The sequence below is a fragment of the Henckelia pumila genome, chromosome 3 (assembly GCF_033568475.1).
Source record: "Henckelia pumila isolate YLH828 chromosome 3, ASM3356847v2, whole genome shotgun sequence".
NCBI lineage: Eukaryota > Viridiplantae > Streptophyta > Magnoliopsida > Lamiales > Gesneriaceae > Henckelia > Henckelia pumila.
In genome coordinates this window covers 120,647,006-120,666,033 of record NC_133122.1, presented here as the reverse complement: position 1 = coordinate 120,666,033, position 19,028 = coordinate 120,647,006, and the positions used below count along the sequence as shown (strand labels likewise).

Here is a 19,028-nt window from a genome sequence, read left to right as displayed (position 1 = left end):
TCATATTTGTATTTATATCATTGCTTCCGTATTGAGCATTCTAGATCATGCCCCTGTGTTTGGGTATTCGTTGTGTACCTTGTGGCGGGGCAGGTTTGAGGCTGGACGGTCCCGGTGGTTCCCAGCAGGGTTGAGGTTGCTACCGTGCAGAGGTAGTTTGTTAGGGATTCTGATACCCTAATTTCGATTTGGTTGTATAAAGAATTATACACTGTTTCTATCGTTGGTTGTATTCTGCCGATTGGATTTGTTGTACTTTGGAATTATCCGCTATTTAACGCTTTAATTATTGTTGCTTGCGCTAATCACTCTGATTAGGTAGTGGATCCAGGTAGGGTCGCTACATCGCTTGTGTTAAAATTCTGAGAGTTTTCAACTAGAAAAGTTTACAAAAACTCGGACTTACAAGGTAAGAGTTTCTCCTGGTCTGATGGTTTTCATTATTACTCATAAAGATGGGTTGTCTTTAATCTTAACATTACAAAAAGGATAAAAGCACTTCTACTGCATGCATGACGACATACAGAGTAATGGGCTATGGTTTCATGTGGATGTTGCTTATGCTGGAAGTACTTGTATCTGCCCAGAGTTTCGTCCCTACTTAGATGGAGTTTAGGAAGCTGACTCTTTCAACATTTCGCACACAAGTTTTTTTTGACCAATTTTGATTGCTCGGTTCTTTGGGTGAAGGTATTCTTTCAAATTTATTATTCTTGGAATATTGTAATTCCAACCATTTCTCACACTGTGGCATGAAGAATAATTCCATCTTTTGGTTTGAAAGGAGGTGTAGAAAAGCAACTACTGAGACATAAAATTATATTAACCAATATTTGAAGCTACCTAACTAGCCGTATCTACATATATGCTAATTTATTCTCTCTATGAAATTTCTTAGGAGGTGCTGATCAATGATATCCTTTTCTTTATTTTCGCAGACTTTTATCATTCTATGATGCTAAAACATTCTAAACTAGCGCTTTGTTTTGCAATATCAAATTATCTTTGTTATGCAACGGAGTGCTAGGTGTTCTGATATTTACATGTAAGCTACTTCTGAATCAACCAATTCTTTAAATAAACTCTTTATTATTGCAAAACCAACAATACTTTGGTAAAGAATACCTGAAGTTTAGTGCTTCATGAGCTATCTATTCTCTTCTGTTACTGGGACTGAACTATATTAAGACTAATCAAATGTTTATAGGAAAGCCATGCGCTCATCCAGTCACTCTCAACAAGGGCAGAGTACCTAGAGAATAAAGTAAGCACTTTAACATACTGTCATTATATTTTTGTAATGTGTAGTGATATTATGTTGCAATATGTATGTCTTTATTATGTTCTTTGTTAACTTGCCTTATTAGGATCCTACAAGGTTTAGATATTGAAGTTGTGGACTGAGAAAGTGTGACTATATGCTTCTCATTGTGTCATGACGAGCACTCTTTTCTTTTCTAAGTTCTCTACTTAGAATGGTGTTCATGATCTGAATCTTGTATAAGTGATGTGTATAAACTTAAAGATGCAGTTTTGCTTAGAGACGGTCGTTTATAATTTGTACTAGTTTACCTTGGTCACCCCACTCAGCAGTTTTGTTGTTTCCTACAGTAGAAAATACTTCACATAGAAAGAGGCAGATATATGGTGGACTGAAAATGGAACAAGGGTCTGTGAGCGATATGACATCCAGACAATGCACGCAATAGCATTTCAAGGGATTCGAAAGGGTTACTGAATTGCATAACATTATAGTACTTTTCTTAATGATAATTTTATGTCGTAGTTCATGTTCTTTTACTGATAAATATCTTTTTATGTTTACTTTTCATTTTAATCTATTCATATTTTTTTTATGTTTGTTTTTATTTTTAATAATTTACAGTATGGATATGCAAATTAAAGGAAAAGAGATTGTTGCGGCTTTTATGAATGCTCGGGATGCTAGCATGTGCTGAAGTGAGGAATCAAAGTTTTTCAAAATTAATGCATATTTTTTTCCTAGTGTTCATTAATTTAGAATTCGATTATTTTTTATATTTGAATTATATATAACATTGGAAGATTGTATATTAAATTTTATTTTAGAAATTTTTGAATTTTGAGTGATTGATAATATTAAAAAGTTGTGATTTAATTTTTTTTTTATTTAAAAAAAGACAACGCTTTTTTAAGCGTTGTCTTTTTCGAATACCACAACGCTTTTTAAGCGTTGTATTTTCCGAATACCACAACGCTTTTTTAAGCGTTGTCTCTTTTGAATACCACAACGCTTTTAAAGCGTTGTCTTTTTCGAATATCACAACGCTTTTAAAGCGTTGTCTTTTTCGAATACCACAAGGCTTTTAAAGCGTTGTCTTTTTTAAATACCACAACGCTTTTTTTTGCGTTGTCTTTGACCGCGGTCTTTTACAATACTGCCTACGACAACGCTTTTTCTGGGACAACAACAACGAGGAAAAAGTGTTGTGGTTTGCCTTTTTCTTGTAGTGACTTTCCTTTCCATATTTCATATGGTGTCTTATTCACTGCTTTCATATGTACATTGTTCAATAACATTACAGCTGTTTCAAGTGCAAAGCCCCAAAACGAAGAAGGCAACTCAGTGAAATTCATCATTGATCGGACCATGTCCATCAATGTTCTATTTTGTCATTCTGCAACACCATTAAGTTGTGGTGTGCCAGGAGGAGTCAACTGAGAAATAATCCCATTATCTTTTAGATAGTCTAGAAACTCAGTACTCAAATATTCTCCACCTCGATCAGATCGAAGAGTTTTAATATTTTTACCAAGTTGCTTCTCTACTTCATTTCTGAATTCTTTGAACTTTTCAAATGATTCAGACTTGTATTTCATCAAATACACATATTCGTACCTTGAGTAATCATCGGTAAAGGTAATGAAGTAAGTCTTTCCATACCTATTACCAATACTAAGTGGACCATACACATCTGTATAAATCAAATCCAACAGATCATGTGCACGTTCGACTTTACCATTAAATGGTAACTTAGTCATTTTTCCTTTCAGACATGATTCACAAGTTTGTAAGGAGTTTATATTTGACATGTCATACATGCCAACTACCACTAGCTTTGACATCCTTGTTGGGAAAATATGACCTAGTCTAGCATGACATAAGTGTGCTGGGTTGAGACTATTAGCCTTTGGTTTTGATGTTGTTGATTCATGTAATTGCATATTATTTATCGGGATCTCTTTGATTTTCAAGTTGTAAAGATCATTTTCTAATCCCCCATTTGCAATCAAACATTCATTTTTGTAAATATTGCAAAACCTTTTTGCAAATGTACAAACAAATCCATCTCTATCTAACATAGGAATGGATATAATGTTTTTGACAAGATCAGGAACATACAAAAAAATCTTTAAGATACAACTTAAAGTTATTATTCAACACTAAATAAACATCCCCTTTAGCTTTTGTGGCAACTCTTGCTCCATTGCCCATCCTCAAGAAAGTCTCACTTTCCCTAAGTCTCTTGCTTCTTGTCATCACCTGCAAATCATTGCATAGATGAGAACCACAGCCGGTATCCAATACCCAAGAAGAATTATTAATCGAGACATTTATTTCTATGTAGAGCATACCCTTTTCATAACATTTTTGAGCAAGGTAATCCCTGCAATTGCGCATCCAATGCCCAGGTTTTTTGCAGTGAAAACAAACATCCTCTTTCTTGTCGGTTTTGGGAGCATTCAACAGACGCTTTTTATTGGGTTTGTTTTTTCGGGTTGAAGAATAACGCTTCTTGCCCTTTCCTTTAATCCATTTCTTTGCATGAGACGAAGAGCCAACTAGGAGAACTGGTTTCTCCTTTTTCATGGTTGCTTCAAATGAAGTAAGCATGTTGACCAACTCTTCAAGGGGGGCCTCAATCTTATTCATGTTTAAGTTTACCACAAACCCATCAAATGAATTTGGTAAGCAGGACGTCAACTAAAAGCTCATGGGGAAGTACCATGTCAAGGCTTACCAATCGCTCAATATACCTAATCATGCGTACACCATGCTCATGAACCGAAGTCCCTTCTCGCATACGTGCAGTCATGAGTGCTTTTACAGTTGTGAACCTTTCAGCCCTTGTTTGTGCACCATACAAATCTTGTAGGTATAGGTGAATGTCAGCAACATTCACAGCATTCTCAAATAGCCTTTGTAATTCATTTGACATTGAAGCCAACATATAGCACTTAGCTTTAAGATCATGGTCCCACCACGTCTTAAGCTTCTTTAGCTCATCAGGGCTGATGTCCTTAGCCGCCTCTTTTGGAGGTTCTTTCGTTAGTACATATGTTAACTTCTCCGACGCAAGCACGATTTTTAGGTTTCTTAGCCAATCAGAGTAATTTGGTCCAGTAAGTTTGTTTGTATCGAGGATAGCAGATAATGGATTGCGATTAGCCATATTCAAAATTTTAACTGAAAATGGAAACAGATATAATGTTACTGATTATGTAATCAATTTAATAAGACATAAAATATGGTCTTTTATTTTATGAATTACCCTCCCACTGTTTTTGACATTTTCACCACCCTTTAATGAAAAGGAGAAATCATATTTCCTCAGTGAGAACATGAAGTCCACTTGACTAATTTTGATTCCTGAATAATATCAGCCGATCTCAATTCCCAAAGGTAGTTTCCAATTATAATTTATATCTAATGTAACCTTCATGTTATTCGCCTCATGATTATATATGAGCCCAATAATATGACACCTCATATAAATTTAATATCAGACATACCCATCAATTTGAGTTACTGTGGATGGTCCCATAAGATCCCCCAATAATATGAGCCGAAGTCATGGGGGTTCCATTTAACTCACATCACGTAAGTTAGTGGAGGTCACAGCTTTCCGATGTCCAAGTCTCCCCAATAATATGAGTCAGACCTGACCATGGGTAGCGTACATCATGCAACCACTGTTGATGGAAGGTAGGAATTATTAAGCAATTTAATTTTCCCTTTAATGGTCTTGATATAAATTTTGAATCGTATTCAAAATAAGGGGTTTTATTTTTTAAATTTATCTCATCTTTTGAACATTTCAAAATCGTGCCATGTTTGTAGTATGTTGCCGGATTCATGCAATTTTATTATCGTATAACATAAATACTAATTTACTATATATATCACATATATATCATAAATATTTAGGATTATCGATCACCGAGAGCTATGTCAATCCTTGTTTTACCGAGACAAGGATCTAGGTCATACCCTAGGTAATGTAGGTATGCAATGCAATCCTATTACATTGTTTAATTTATTTTACATATCTTCGGTCTTCAATCTTGATCATCATTTCCATCGCCTTCGAGCTCCCACTATTTCTAATGTCGTACATTAAAAATTCCATGGCACATAAAGGGATACATCACAAGGGGTGGGGATTGAGCCATAGAACAAGCTCATTATGTAATGATAATTCATTATTACAAAACCAAATGAAAAATAAATCCTAGCATTCACCTAGCACATTGGTCATAGCTCTCGATCATCCATGGTATAATAATAATAATATCATATATTATTATCGAATAATTAAATCCAATTTAATAATTAGAATCAAGTATAATATCACTCATGTGAAACCCTTTCACAAAAATTTGCACAAAAATATTATTGTTAATCAAATCTAATTTGATTTAACATCACACATCAAATCAAAAATTAATTAAACAATTTAATTAATTTTAAATTGATTTATATGTGATTAATTTTGAAAAATCATATTTTTCAAAACACTTGATGTCAAGTTCTATGGCCATAAACGTTTTAACCCAAACCGGATGTCATATGATTGTATCATTCTATCCATTGCTTCAATGACTTGTTGAACCATTCAAAAATAATTATTTCCAAATACACCATCACAAGAACAATAATATATTAACCAAGCATAAACAAGGCAACAACATTTTTAAAAAGTTTGAAAAAAAAAAATTCAGCAACTATAATTTGCTTGTTGTTGTGTTTTGGATTGTTGTATTACATTATTTTCTTTTTGCATATCTATCAACCAATCCATTAGAGTGTAAACATCACTCTTTGACAGTAGATCTACCATATATTAAAGTTGTTCATGAATGATGAAGTTCACAACCTTTTTCTTTCCATAACAACTCAAATATTTAGCAAATGACATTCATGTGTTTCTATGGCATATCATTTTGTTTTATTGACTTTCAATGCAAATGGATCTGTTGGTTGAACACTTAAGTGTTCTATAGACATGTTCAATGGTGTTTTAGCATGTGGAGAGTCAATCCAACACACCTTCTGTAAGGCCCGGGATTAATTAAATTAATCCAAACTTATTTAATTTTAATCCGAGTATATTAAATTTGGGAATATTTAGAGTTTCGATTTAAATTCTAATATTCTTAAATTATTTAGGATTGAAATTGAATTAAAAAGAAGGCCGAGGACTGAATTACAATTTCTGAGGTTTCTAGGGACTAAAGTGCAAATAGGCTGAATTTATCCAAACCTTATTTGATTACTCAGCATGTAAACGTGTAAGTGAGATAGTTCCTTCTGATTTTCTGAAGCAAGAGCCGAGATCTTCCCTTTTCTTTAGAATTCTGACTTTCAAATCTTTGTAACTTTTGCTCCGGTTATCCGATTTCGATTCCGAAGATAGTTCTGGAATCCTTGCGACGAAGGCTTCAATTTGACGTAAGTCTTTATGTATTTCATCATGTTTTGAGAATAAAAATATGGCAGAGATCAGTACGTTTGCATATAATCATGTTCTTGAGGTGTTGTATCATTTATTTTCAAACCGAATCGACGAACGACTATCGATTGTGTTCTTATGATTTCCAGCTTATGATTCGAGTTACATACCTGCTGATATATGGGATTATAATGATATGTTGCTGCTCTTTATAAGTTATATGTTCATATGAGTTGAAAAATGATTTCGATATTTCGTCGGTTATCAATTTTCAATCGCTACGCCGCCGGTTAAGGTTTTGAATTCATTTTGATAGCCTATGATTGAGCTGAGGATCTTGTGATTGTATTCTTATGTTTCTTGATCATAATCATTACGTTTCAGATTAGTTTTAAGCTCGATCAACTCAGGAAGTCCGACTTTGAACCGAAGAAGTTTGCTTGAGGTTTGAAGTGATTGTATTGAAGTTATATTGATGAGTTTGATCAGATTTTGGATTGATCATCTTGAATAAAGTTTGATATGAATGTTCTGATTGTTATATTTTAGATTTGAAGTATTCAAAACTGAGAAATACGAAGGTATAAGACGACATCACAAGTTAGAGATTTGTAACTCGAGAATGAAGCTTCTTGAGTTGTCCCGCCAAAATCACATACTTGTTTATTGTTTGATTTTGTTATGATGTTGTCAATCCATCTCAGGTAGTGGATCTTTGGTTCTATTTGAATATGATACTATATGAGATATGAATTGATTCTTATGCCAAGGTCTGAGGTGACCTTATTTTCGAGTCTGATGAGACGACGATAGATGGATATCCATGTCAAGATCGTATACAAATCTTGATGGAAAAGAGTGTGATAGGAATCAATTCTTTATATATGCATTTACTCTATTCTCGAGTTGAAATGTTTAGAGTCGATATGTTTTTATTTAACGCGTATATATGTTGATTATACTGAGATTGTATTCTCACCGGATGTTTTCGGCTGTTTCTTTGTTTTGTATGTATGCATGGCAACAGATGGGGCAGGAGCTGGCCAAATTCGACGAGGGTAGCTCATGAGAGAGTCTAGATATGTGGACTCGGGTTGTTGTTGGTGAAATGAAGTATATTTAGTCTAGAAAGCATGTTATTAAACACTCTAGTTGTCGTTCTTAAAGATTTGATGAACACTTTGTATAATTTCATGCTTTTGGTTGGATTCAAACCTCTACTTTGATGTCTTAGCTTGTTATAAACATGTTTAGATCTTGTTATATATATATATATATACATCTACATGATTTGGGACATCATTATGTTGAATTGGAGGGGTTGGAAGGATCAAATTTTGCTGTCGAAAACCAGAGAAAAAGGCAGCCTAGTGTTGTGCTCGGTCTACTCTTTTTAGCGGACCGAGCGCTGCCTATTTTGTTCACAACCCGAGAGTTGGGTTAGGGAGGGCGAACGGTCTGATCTTTTTGACCGACCCCGCGCAACCTCATTTGAAAAAAAAATAAAAAATTTTTGTTTGATCTTATTCCTTCCTTTGTTTATTAATGATTTTTAATTACGAATTGCCCTAAGAATGAGATTAGAAACCCGATGCTTCACAACAGGTCGTATCAGAGCAATGTTAGTTCTTGGACTGAACTAGAATGAGCGGGGTAGATCGAGTCTTCTATTTTGATTGATTTATTCTTGAAGCATGTTTATTATCTGAAATGATTTACAGCTTTAAGAATTGCATGCTACTTGCTTATTTGATTTGATTGGAAGCATGTGGACTGAGACTGAATTATAACTCGATCTCTTGATAAGGCATTATCGTGCTAATCAGAGGAGGACTGAAACAGATTTATTATGTCTGAGATTGAATTGTGTACTAATCTGTTTCCTAATCAGATATGCCTCAAAAACCAGTGACTAGACAGACTGGCACAGTTCCGCTGCCAGAACAGGCAGTCATAGAACCGATAGTGCCACAAGCAACTGAAGCACCAAGAGTAGAACCGATAGTGCCACCGACAACATAAATGCCTAGGACTGAGCAGGGTAGTACTTCAAGAGATATGGGGGATATGACTGCTACTCCGATGGAAACTCTGTTGAAACGCTTTCAGTCGTTTAAACCGCCAACACTAAAAGGAACTGAGAACTCTGTGGAATGTGAGAGTTGGCTCGAAGATATTGAAGAGTTGTTTGAATCCCTTGACTATGCCGGCGATCGTTGAGTCAAACTTGTTATACACCAGCTGCATGAAGTTGCCAAAGGTTGGTGGATATCAACACGAAGAGCACTAGAGCATCGAGGTACGGTTATTACATGGGCTGTTTTTAAAACTGCTTTCTATCAACGATTTTTCCCTGTATCTTATAGGAAGGAGAAAGGAGCAGAATTTGCTAGCTTTCAGCAAGGGCAACTGAATATTGAACAATACGTTGCTAAATTCATGAGTTTGCTGAAATTTGCTCCCCATATAGCAGAAAGTGATGAAGCTCAAGCTGACCACTTCATTAATGGGTTGAATCCAGATGTTTTTACTCTCGTGAATGCGGGAAGATTGAAAAAATTTTCCGATGCTCTTGATCGTGCAAAAGGGGCTAAAGCTGGGTTGTTAAGGCAACGAGGAGCACTGTTTGTGCTAGAACCAGCTATACAAGTACCAATTGCTGCTCAGCCACAGATTCCATCACCACCACGATTTGAAGGAGGAGGTTCTAGCAGTGGTAAGAAGAACTTCTTCAAAGGAAAGAGTAACCAGTTTAAGCGGTCTGGAGGTAGTTCATCATGTTCGAGTGGATCCAAACCGTTTAAAGCTGGACAGAAGTCTAGTGGTTCTGAGGTGTATTGCACCAAGTGTGGAGGTCATCATACCAGAGACCAGTGTCGAGGAGTGTTTGGCAGTTTTCATATTTGCAATCAGACCGAACATTTTGCTAGAGTCTGCCCACAGCGGGGTGTTGGAGGTTCACAAGGTGCAGGATCATCAAGACCAGTGGCTCAATCTACATCTTTTGTTCATTCGTTCCAACCACAGACTCCGCAGCAAGGTAGAGGAGGAGGAAGTCAGACTGTGAGTCAACCTCCGAGACAACAAGCTAGAGTGTTTGCGTTGACAGAGGAGCAGGCACAGGCATCACCTGATGATGTGATAGCAGGTAATTGTTATCTTTGCGGTTATCCTGCTTATGTACTAGTTGATACAGGAGCTTCTCATACCTTTATTTCTGAACAATTTGCGTTATTGCATTCATTACCTGTCGAGTCATTATCTGCTATTGTATCTATTTCTTCACCCTTGGGAAAAGGTATAGTATCCATGAAGTCAGTAAAAAAATTGTTCATTGCAATATGACGGTAATGAGATTGAATTAGACTATATTGTGCTTGGATTATCCGACTTTGATTGTATTCTCGGTATAGACACTTTAACCAAGTACAAGGCTACAGTTTATTATTTTCAGAAGATTGTGAGGTTCAGACCGGAGATAGCTGACGAGTGGAAATTTTATGGTAAGGGATCACAAGCCAGAATTCCTTTGATATCTATTCTTGCTATGACTGATTTGTTGCAAAAAGGAGCAGAGGGATTTCTGATTTATGCAGTTGATATACTGAAGACTAGCCCGAAATTGGCTGACTTGTCAGTGGTTAGTGAGTTTGCTGATGTCTTTCCTGACGAGATTCCGGGATTGCCTCCATTTCGAGAGGTAGACTTCAGCATAGAATTCATGGCAGGTACACAGCCGATATCGAAAACACTTTACCGTATGGCACCAATTGAATTGAAAGAACTGAAAGAGCAGCTTGAATATTTGTTAGCCAAAGGTTATATCAGACCGAGTGTTTCTCCTTGTGGTGCTCCGGTATTGTTTGTCAGAAAGAAAGACGAATCGATGAGGTTATGTATTGACTACCGGCAATTGAATAAATCAACGGTAAAGAATCACTATCCTTTACCTAGAATCGATGACTTGTTTGATCAATTGCACGGTTCGTCAGTATATTCGAAGATTGATTTGAGATCAGGCTATCATCAATTGAGGGTAAGAGATGAGGATATCCCTAAGACTGCATTTAGAACCAGGTATGGCCATTACGAATTTATAGTCATGCCTTTTGGTCTAACGAATGCACCAGCAGTGTTTATGGGATTAATGAATAGAGTATTTCAAAAGTATCTAGATGACTTCGTGATCATATTTATCGATGATATTTTGATATACTCTAAGAATTTGTGTGATCATGTTGACCATTTGCGAACAGTTTTGAAGACATTGAGAAAAGAGAAACTGTATGCTAAGCTATCCAAATGTGAGTTTTGGTTGAAACAGGTGGTATTTTTGGGGCATATTATATTAGGAGATGGTATTTCTGTTGATCCAAGTAAAGTTGAAGATGTGATAAGTTGGCAGAGACCGACATCTGTGCCAGAAATTCAAAGTTTCATGGGCTTGGCAGGATATTATCGTCGATTTATCCAAGACTTCTCGTCTATTGCAAAACCTATTACTCATCTTACACAGAAGAATGCACCATTTGTTTGGTCTGAAGCTTGTGAAGTTAGTTTCCTTGAACTGAAGAAAAGATTTACTACAGCACCAGTCTTGACAATCCCTTCAGGTACTGGTGATTTTGTTGTTTATTGCATGTTTCTCACCAAGGTTTGAGATGTATTTTGATGCAGAGGGGAAATGTTGTTGCGTATGCCTCATGACAATTGAAACCACATTAATTCAGATATCCAATTCATGGTCTTGAATTGGCAGCTATCGTATTTGCATTGAAGATCTGGCGACATTATTTGTACGGAGAGAAGTTTGAAATATTTTCTGATCATAAGAGTTTGAAATATCTGTTTTCACAATCTGAACTGAACATGAGACAACTAAGATGGCTTGATTTATTGAAAGACTTCGATTGTGAAATCAAATATTATCCAGGGAAGTCAAATGCAGCAGATGCCCTAAGTAGGAAGGTATGTGCTTTATCCTTGTCTACTATTGGTGTATCTAATTTGATTGAAGATTGCTGTATTTCTGGATACATATTTGAGACAGATAGGAGACCTATGAGAGTATATGCTATTAATGTTGAGCCTGAATTGTTGACTCGAATTAAAGAAGCACCGAAATCAGACTTCAGTGTTCAGAAATAAATTGAAATGATCAGATCAGGGCATCAAGATGAGTGTAAGGTCAGTACCGATGATGTTTTGTATGTGAATAACTGAATTGTTGTTCCAGATGTTTTTGATTTAAAACAGCAGGTACTGAAAGAAGCTCATAGCAGTAGATTCAGCATTCACCCTAGAGGCAGAAAAATGTACAATGATTTGAAGAATCATTACTGGTGGAAACAAATGAAGTCTGATATGACTGAATTTGTATCTAAATATTTGAACTGCCAACAGGTGAAGCCTGAGATGAAGAAGCCTGGAGGTCTATTGCAGAGTTTATCTATTCCTGAATGGAAATGGGACCATATTTCCATGGATTTTGTGACAAAATTTCCACGATCATCCCGAGGATGCGATGCTATTTGGGTGATCATCGACAGATTGACAAAATCTGCGTGTTTTATTCCCTACCGAATGACTTATCGTCATGATCAAATGGCAGATCTCTATATTCGAGAAGTGGTAAGATTGCACGGTGTGCCAAAGTCGATTGTATCTGATCGAGATCTTGGATTTACATCGCACTTTTGGCATAGCCTACAGGAAGCTCTAGGTACGCGTTTACATTTGAGTACCGCTTTTCATCCTCAAACTGACGGACAATTTGAACAAACTATTCAGACTCTTGAGGACATGCTTAGAGCTGTAAAACTTGATTTTGGTACTACATGGCAAGATTCCATACCACTTGTGGATTTTTCTTATAACAACAGTTATCAGACAAGTATAGAAATGGCTCCATTTGAGGCATTGTATGGGAAGAAGTGTCGATCGCCATTGTATTGCGATGATGTGTCAGAGATGCCTAAATTGGGACCGGATATGATCAAACAGATGACTGAGAAGGTAAAGTTGGTATAGCAGAGAATGAGAACAGCGCAGCATATACAAGCCAGATATGCGAATGTTCGACGTCGGCCATTATCTTTTGAACAGGGAGATAGAGTGTTCTTGAAGATTTCACCGTTCAGGGGCACAGTCATATTTGGCAAGAGAGGGAAGTTATCTCCGCGATTTATTGGGCCGTATGAGATACTCGAGAAGATAGACAATCTTGCTTATCGGCTCGCTCTTCCTATATCTTTATCTGGTATCCATGATGTATTTCATGTCTCGATGCTTCGCAAATATCAACCTGATGAATCTCATATCTTGAAACCTGATGAAGCTGAGTTGGATGAAACTCTTAGCTATTTTGAACAGCCGATTCAGATTCTCGATAGGAAGGTAAAACAACTCCGAACAAAGACCATTCCATTGGTGAAGATTCAATGGAGTCGGCACGGAGTTAAAGAAGCGACATGGGAAGTTGAGGATGACATGAGACAGAGATTTGCTTATTTGTTCCACTGATGTGAGTTCTTATTCAGTTTACAGTTATTCTTTATTCTTATGAGTATACAGACTGCATATCTATACTGTTTATGAATTCGAGGACGAACTCATGCCTTAGTGGGGGATAAATGTAAGGCCCGAGATTATTTAAATTAATCCAAACTTATTTAATTTTAATCCGAGTATATTTAATTTGGAAATATTTATAGTTTTGATTTAAATTCTAATATTTTTAAATTATTTAAGATTGAAATTGAATTTAAAAGAGAGCCGAGGACTGAATTGCAATTTTTGAGGTTTCTAGGGACTAAAGTGCAAATAGGCTGAATTTATCCAAATCTTATTTGATTACTCAGCATGTAAACGTGTAAGTGTGATAGTTCCTTCAGATTTTCAGAAGCAAGAGCCGAGATCTTCCATTTTCTTTAGAATTTTGACTTTCAAATCTTTGTAACTTTTGCTCCAGTTATCCTATTTCGATTCCGAAGATAGTTCTGGAATCTTTGCGATGAAGGCTTCGATTTGACGTAAGTCTTTATGTATTTCATCATGCTTTGAGAATAAAAATATGGCAAAGATCAGTACGTTGGCATATAATCATGTTCTTGAGGTGTTGTATCATTTATTTTCAAACCGAATCGACAAACGACTATCGATTGTGTTCTTATGATTTCCAGCTTATGATTCGAGTTACATACCTGCTGATATGTGGGATTATAATGATATGTTGCTGGTCTTTATAAGTAATATATTGATATGAGTTGAAAAATGATTTTGATATTTCGTCGATTACCGATTTTCAATCGCTACGCCGCCGGTTTAGGTTTTGAATTCGTTTTGATAGCCTATGATTGAGCTAAGGATCTTGTGATTGTATTCTGATGTTTCTTGATCATAATCATTACGTTTCAGATTATTTTTAAGCTCGATCAACTCAGGAAGTCCGACTTTGAACAGAAGAAGTTTTCTTGAGTTTTGAAGTGATTGTATTGAAGTTATATTAATGAGTTTGATCAGATTTTGGAATGATCATCTTGAATAAAGTTTGATATGAATGTTCTGATTGTTATATTTCAGATTTGAAGTATTCAGAACCGAGAAATACGAAGGTATAATACGACATCACAAGTTAGGGATTTGTAACTCGAGAATGAAGCTTCTTGAGTTGTCCCGCCAAAATCACATACTTGTTTATTGTTTGATTTTGTTATGATGTTGTCGATCCATCTCAGGTAGTGTGTAGTAGCCCGTACCCTAATTGAGTAATTAAAGGAATTAATCATAATTACTTGGGTAGAGTTCGGAAGCTCCGAAGGTGAGATCGGAAGCTCCGATCGATATTACGTCAGGTATGACGTGTGGCAAGATCGGAAGCTCCGATCAGGACCGGAAGCTCCGATCACCCCTATCTGGAGTCAACAAGTGATATTTTGACACGTTGCAGATCAGGATCTTCGGAAGCTCCGATGGCAGGATCGGACGTTCCGATCGAGGTTCGGACGTTCCGATCAAGGATCGGAAGTTCCGATCGTTGTCTATAAATATAGGGCCGAGGCTTCACTTTCATTTGCCAATTCCGAGTTCTCCTTTCCATTCTAGTCCTTTTAGTGCTGTTCTAGTCTTCTTGGGCTTGGTCCGGAGGTCGGCAAGGCGTTCGGTAGTCGTAGCGGAGTTGTGCCCAAGTTCTGGAGGCATCGACATCAAAGGGCTAACGACGGACGAAGGTATAGCTTTTGCTTCCTATAAATATTTGAGAGTATGCAATAGCTTAGTTAAGGCTTTTAGAGCACTTTAATGATAGTAGTATCATTTGGCAGTGTAGAGCAGACTATAGGCGTGGACCTAGAGTTGGTAGAGCTTGCACTGTTTTGAGGTACGAAAGTACTGTACGAGATATCCTGACTGAGTATGTAGGTATTATGTGACTGCATGATTTATATGCCATGATATTATGCTGCATTCATTTGCATCTTGCTGTATCTCTTTCGAGATGTCTGTTAGTAGGGTTGTACCTTATCCTGTTAGTGGATGGACTTCCATCGATTTGGGTTCGGCGTATCCACGGTTATCTCGGTATGAGAGCCACCTCCTGAAGCGACGACACAGCGTGCTACATACCAGGGCCCGGTCTGTCTCTGTTATCTGATCCTTGACCTCGAGTCTATAGGGAGTTCACTTTGCATGCATGTATACTCATACTCTCGTACTGAGCGTTTTATGCTCACGTCTCGTACTCTGTATTTTCTGGACACCCTATTCCATGGGGCAGGTTTGCGTTTGGACGAGGAGGGTGGATCCAGGAGGGGCTAGTCAGTGGTTGGACAGCTGGAGCTTCGTCTAGGTTTTATTACTGTTGTTTGGGTTTATACAGCTATTCGATTTGGTTGTATATTATTGGATAAATTACAGATTCCTTTACTTGGGATTGTATAATATTTATGGTTTCCGCAGTTTTATTCTGATATCTGTTTAATTAAGTTAATTGCATGCCTAAGTTCTGTTTAGTAGGTGATCCGGGAAAGGGTCACTACATAGTGGATCTTTGGTTCTATTTGTATATGATACGATATGAGATATGAATTTATTCTTATGTCAAGGTCTGAGGCGACCTTATTTCTGAGTTTAATGAGATGACGATAGATGGATATCCATGTCAAGATCATATACGAATCTTGATGGCAAAGAGTGTGATAGGAATCAATTCTTTATATATGCATTTACTCTATTCTCGAGTTTAAATGTTTAGAGTCGATATGTTTTTCTTTTATGCGTATATATGTTGATTATAATGAGATTGTATTCTAACCAGATGATACGGTGCTCTAGAAATAGGCGAAGTACCTGCAAAGTACCCAAAGAACGAGACGTTGGATGGACTTGCTTAAGGACTATGATTGCGAGATTAAGTACCATCTAGGAGCTGCTAATCTCACCGCTGATGCTTTGAGTCGCAAGGTGCGACTATCCGCACTTCAGACTTGTTCGATGTCTAGTGCGATCAGTGACTGTTGTACTTTAGGTTTTACCTTCAAGCATAAGAAAGGTATGCAGAGTATCCAGATGTTTGCGATATTATCTGAGCCAGCCTTGTATTCGCGGATCCGAGATGCTCAGATGTCTGATTCGAAGACCCAGCGTTTAGCTCGTCTAGCTAACGAGGGTAGCTTGTCTGGATTTCATTATCAGTCAGATGGCTTTCTGTGTTTGTCTGGTAGGCTTGTGATTCCGCAGGATGAAGAGTTGCAAGAGGAGATTTTGTCTCAGGCGCATCGCACTAAGTTGAGTATTCATCCTGGGAGCAACAAGATGTACAAGGATCTACGTACTCGTTTCTGGTGGAAGGGAATGAAACGCAGTGTTTATCAGTTTGTTTCGAGATGTTTGGTGTGTCAACAGGTCAAGGCAGAGCACCGACGACCTGGAGGATTGCTTCACAGTCTGCCTATTCCTGAATGAAAATGGGAGTTTATCACAATGGACTTTGTGACCCATTTGCCGGTATCCCCCAGGAACTGTGATGCTATCTGGGTTGTGGTGGACCGACTCACCAAGTCAGCGCATTTCATTGCCTATAGCCGAGAGTACTCTGTGGATTGCATGGCACGGATGTACATTCAGGAGATCGTCCGACTTCATGGAGTGCCTGTGAGCATTGTCAGCGATCGGGACCCCAGGTTTACTTCTAGATTCTGGGGGAGTGTTCAGCGTGCGATGGGTACTACTCTCAGTTTGAGTACTGCCTATCATCCGGAGACTGATGGTCAGTCAGAGCGCACTATCCGTACGTTAGAGGATATGCTTAGAGCGTGCGTCATAGATTTTGGTTCAGCCTGGCAGGATCATTTGCCGTTGATCGAGTTCGCTTACAACAACAGCTATCATACTAGTATTGGGATGGCACCTTTTGAGGCGTTGTATGGGCGACGTTGTCGTACTCCACTCTTCTGGGAAGAAGTGGGGGAGAGACAGGCTGAGGGGCCGGATTTTATCCAGCAGGCAATAGATATTGTTGATCAAATCAATAAACGGATTAAGACTGCGCAGGATCGTCAGGCCAGCTATGCTAATATCAAGCGTAGGCCCTTGCAGTTCGAGGTCGGGAAGAAAGTGTTTCTGAGAGTGTCACCTTTTCGCAAGATTCTCAGATTTGGCCTTAAGGGCAAGTTGTCTCCCAGATTTATCGGTCCGTTTGAGATCTTGGAGAGCATTGGCGATTTGGCTTATCGACTAGCTTTGCCACCGCATCTATCCAGTATTCACGAAGTTTTCCACGTATCTCTGTTGCGACGGTATGTGGCGGATGAATCTCATATTTTGCAGCGGTCTGAGGTTCAGGTAGACAAGGATTTGACTTATGTTGAGAAACCTCTTCGTATCCTTGATTATAAGGATAAGGTTTTACGGAACAAAGTCATTCCTTTGGTTTTAGTTCAGTGGCAGCGCCGAGGCACTGAGCAAGCTACATGGGAGCTTGAGGACAGGATGCGTAAAGACCATCCAGAGTTGTTTTGATTTCATTCTTTAAGTTGTATTCAGTTGCAAACTCTGTAAACTTTTGATTTGAATAAAGAATGTTTCTGATTTCTGTATTTGCATTCGGTACTTAAGATCTGATTTCGAGGACGAAATATCTTAAGTGGGGGAGAATGTAGTAGCCCGTACCCTAATTGAGTAATTAAAGGAATTAATCATAATTACTTGGGTAGAGTTCGGAAGCTCCGATCAGGATCGGAAGCTTCGAACAGGATCGGAAGCTCCGATCGATATTACGTCAGGTATGACGTGTGGCAAGATCGGAAGCTCCGATCAGGACCGAAAGCTCCGATCACCCCTATCCGGAGTCAACAAGTGATATTTTGACACGTGGCAGATCAGGATCTTCGGAAGCTCCGATGGCAGGATCGGACGTTCCGATCGAGGTTCGGACGTTCCGATCAAGGATCGGAAGTTCCGATCGTTGTCTATATATAGAGGGCCGAGGCTTCACTTTCATTTGCCAATTCCGAGTTCTCCTTTACATTCTAGTCCTTTTAGAGCTGTTCTAGTCTTCTTGGGCTTGGTCCGGAGGTCGGCAAGGCGTTCGGTAGTCGTAGCGGAGTTGTACCCAAGTTCTGGAGGCATCGACATCAAAGGGCTAACGACGGACGAAGGTATAGCTTTTGCTTCCTATAAATATTTGGGAGTATGCAATAGCTTAGTTAAGGATTTTAGAGCACTTTAATGATAGTAGTATCATTTGGCAGTGTAGAGCAGACTATAGGCGTGGACCTAGAGTTGGTAGAGCTTGCACTGTTTTGAGGTACGAAAGTACTGTTCGAGATATCCTGACTGAGTATGTATGTATTATGTGACTGCATGATTTATATGCCATGATATTATGCTGCATTCATTTGCATCTTGCTGTATCTCTTTCGAGATGTCTGTTAGTAGGGTTGTACCCTATCCTGTTAGTGGATGGACTTCCATCGATTTGGGTCCGGCGTATCCACGATTATCTCGGTATGGGAGCCACCTCCTGAAGCGACGACACAGCGTGCTACATACCAGGGCCCGGTCTGTCTCTGTTATCTGATCCTTGACCTCGAGTCTATAGGGAGTTCACTTTGCATGCATGTATACTCATACTCTCGTACTGAGCGTTTTATACTCACGTCTCGTACTCTGTATTTTTTGGGCACCCTATTCCATGGGGCAGGTTTGCGTTTGGACGAGGAGGGTGGATCCAGGAGGGGCTAGTCAGTGGTTGGACAGCTGGAGCTTCGTCTAGGTTTTATTACTGTTGTTTGGGTTTATACAGCTATTCGATTTGGT

General features: G+C 38.2%; 1 protein-coding gene across 1 annotated transcript; it reads left to right on the top strand.

Annotated features, from left to right (window-relative positions):
* Nucleotides 1-8,771: 8,771 nt before the first annotated feature.
* Nucleotides 8,772-10,058, top strand: LOC140889398 (uncharacterized). Its single transcript, XM_073297111.1, has 2 exons — nucleotides 8,772-8,899; nucleotides 9,080-10,058. The coding sequence occupies exons 1-2, from the start codon at nucleotides 8,772-8,774 to the stop codon at nucleotides 10,056-10,058; spliced, it is 1,107 nt and encodes a 368-aa protein (XP_073153212.1).
* The last annotated feature ends 8,970 nt before the right edge of the window (nucleotides 10,059-19,028 follow it).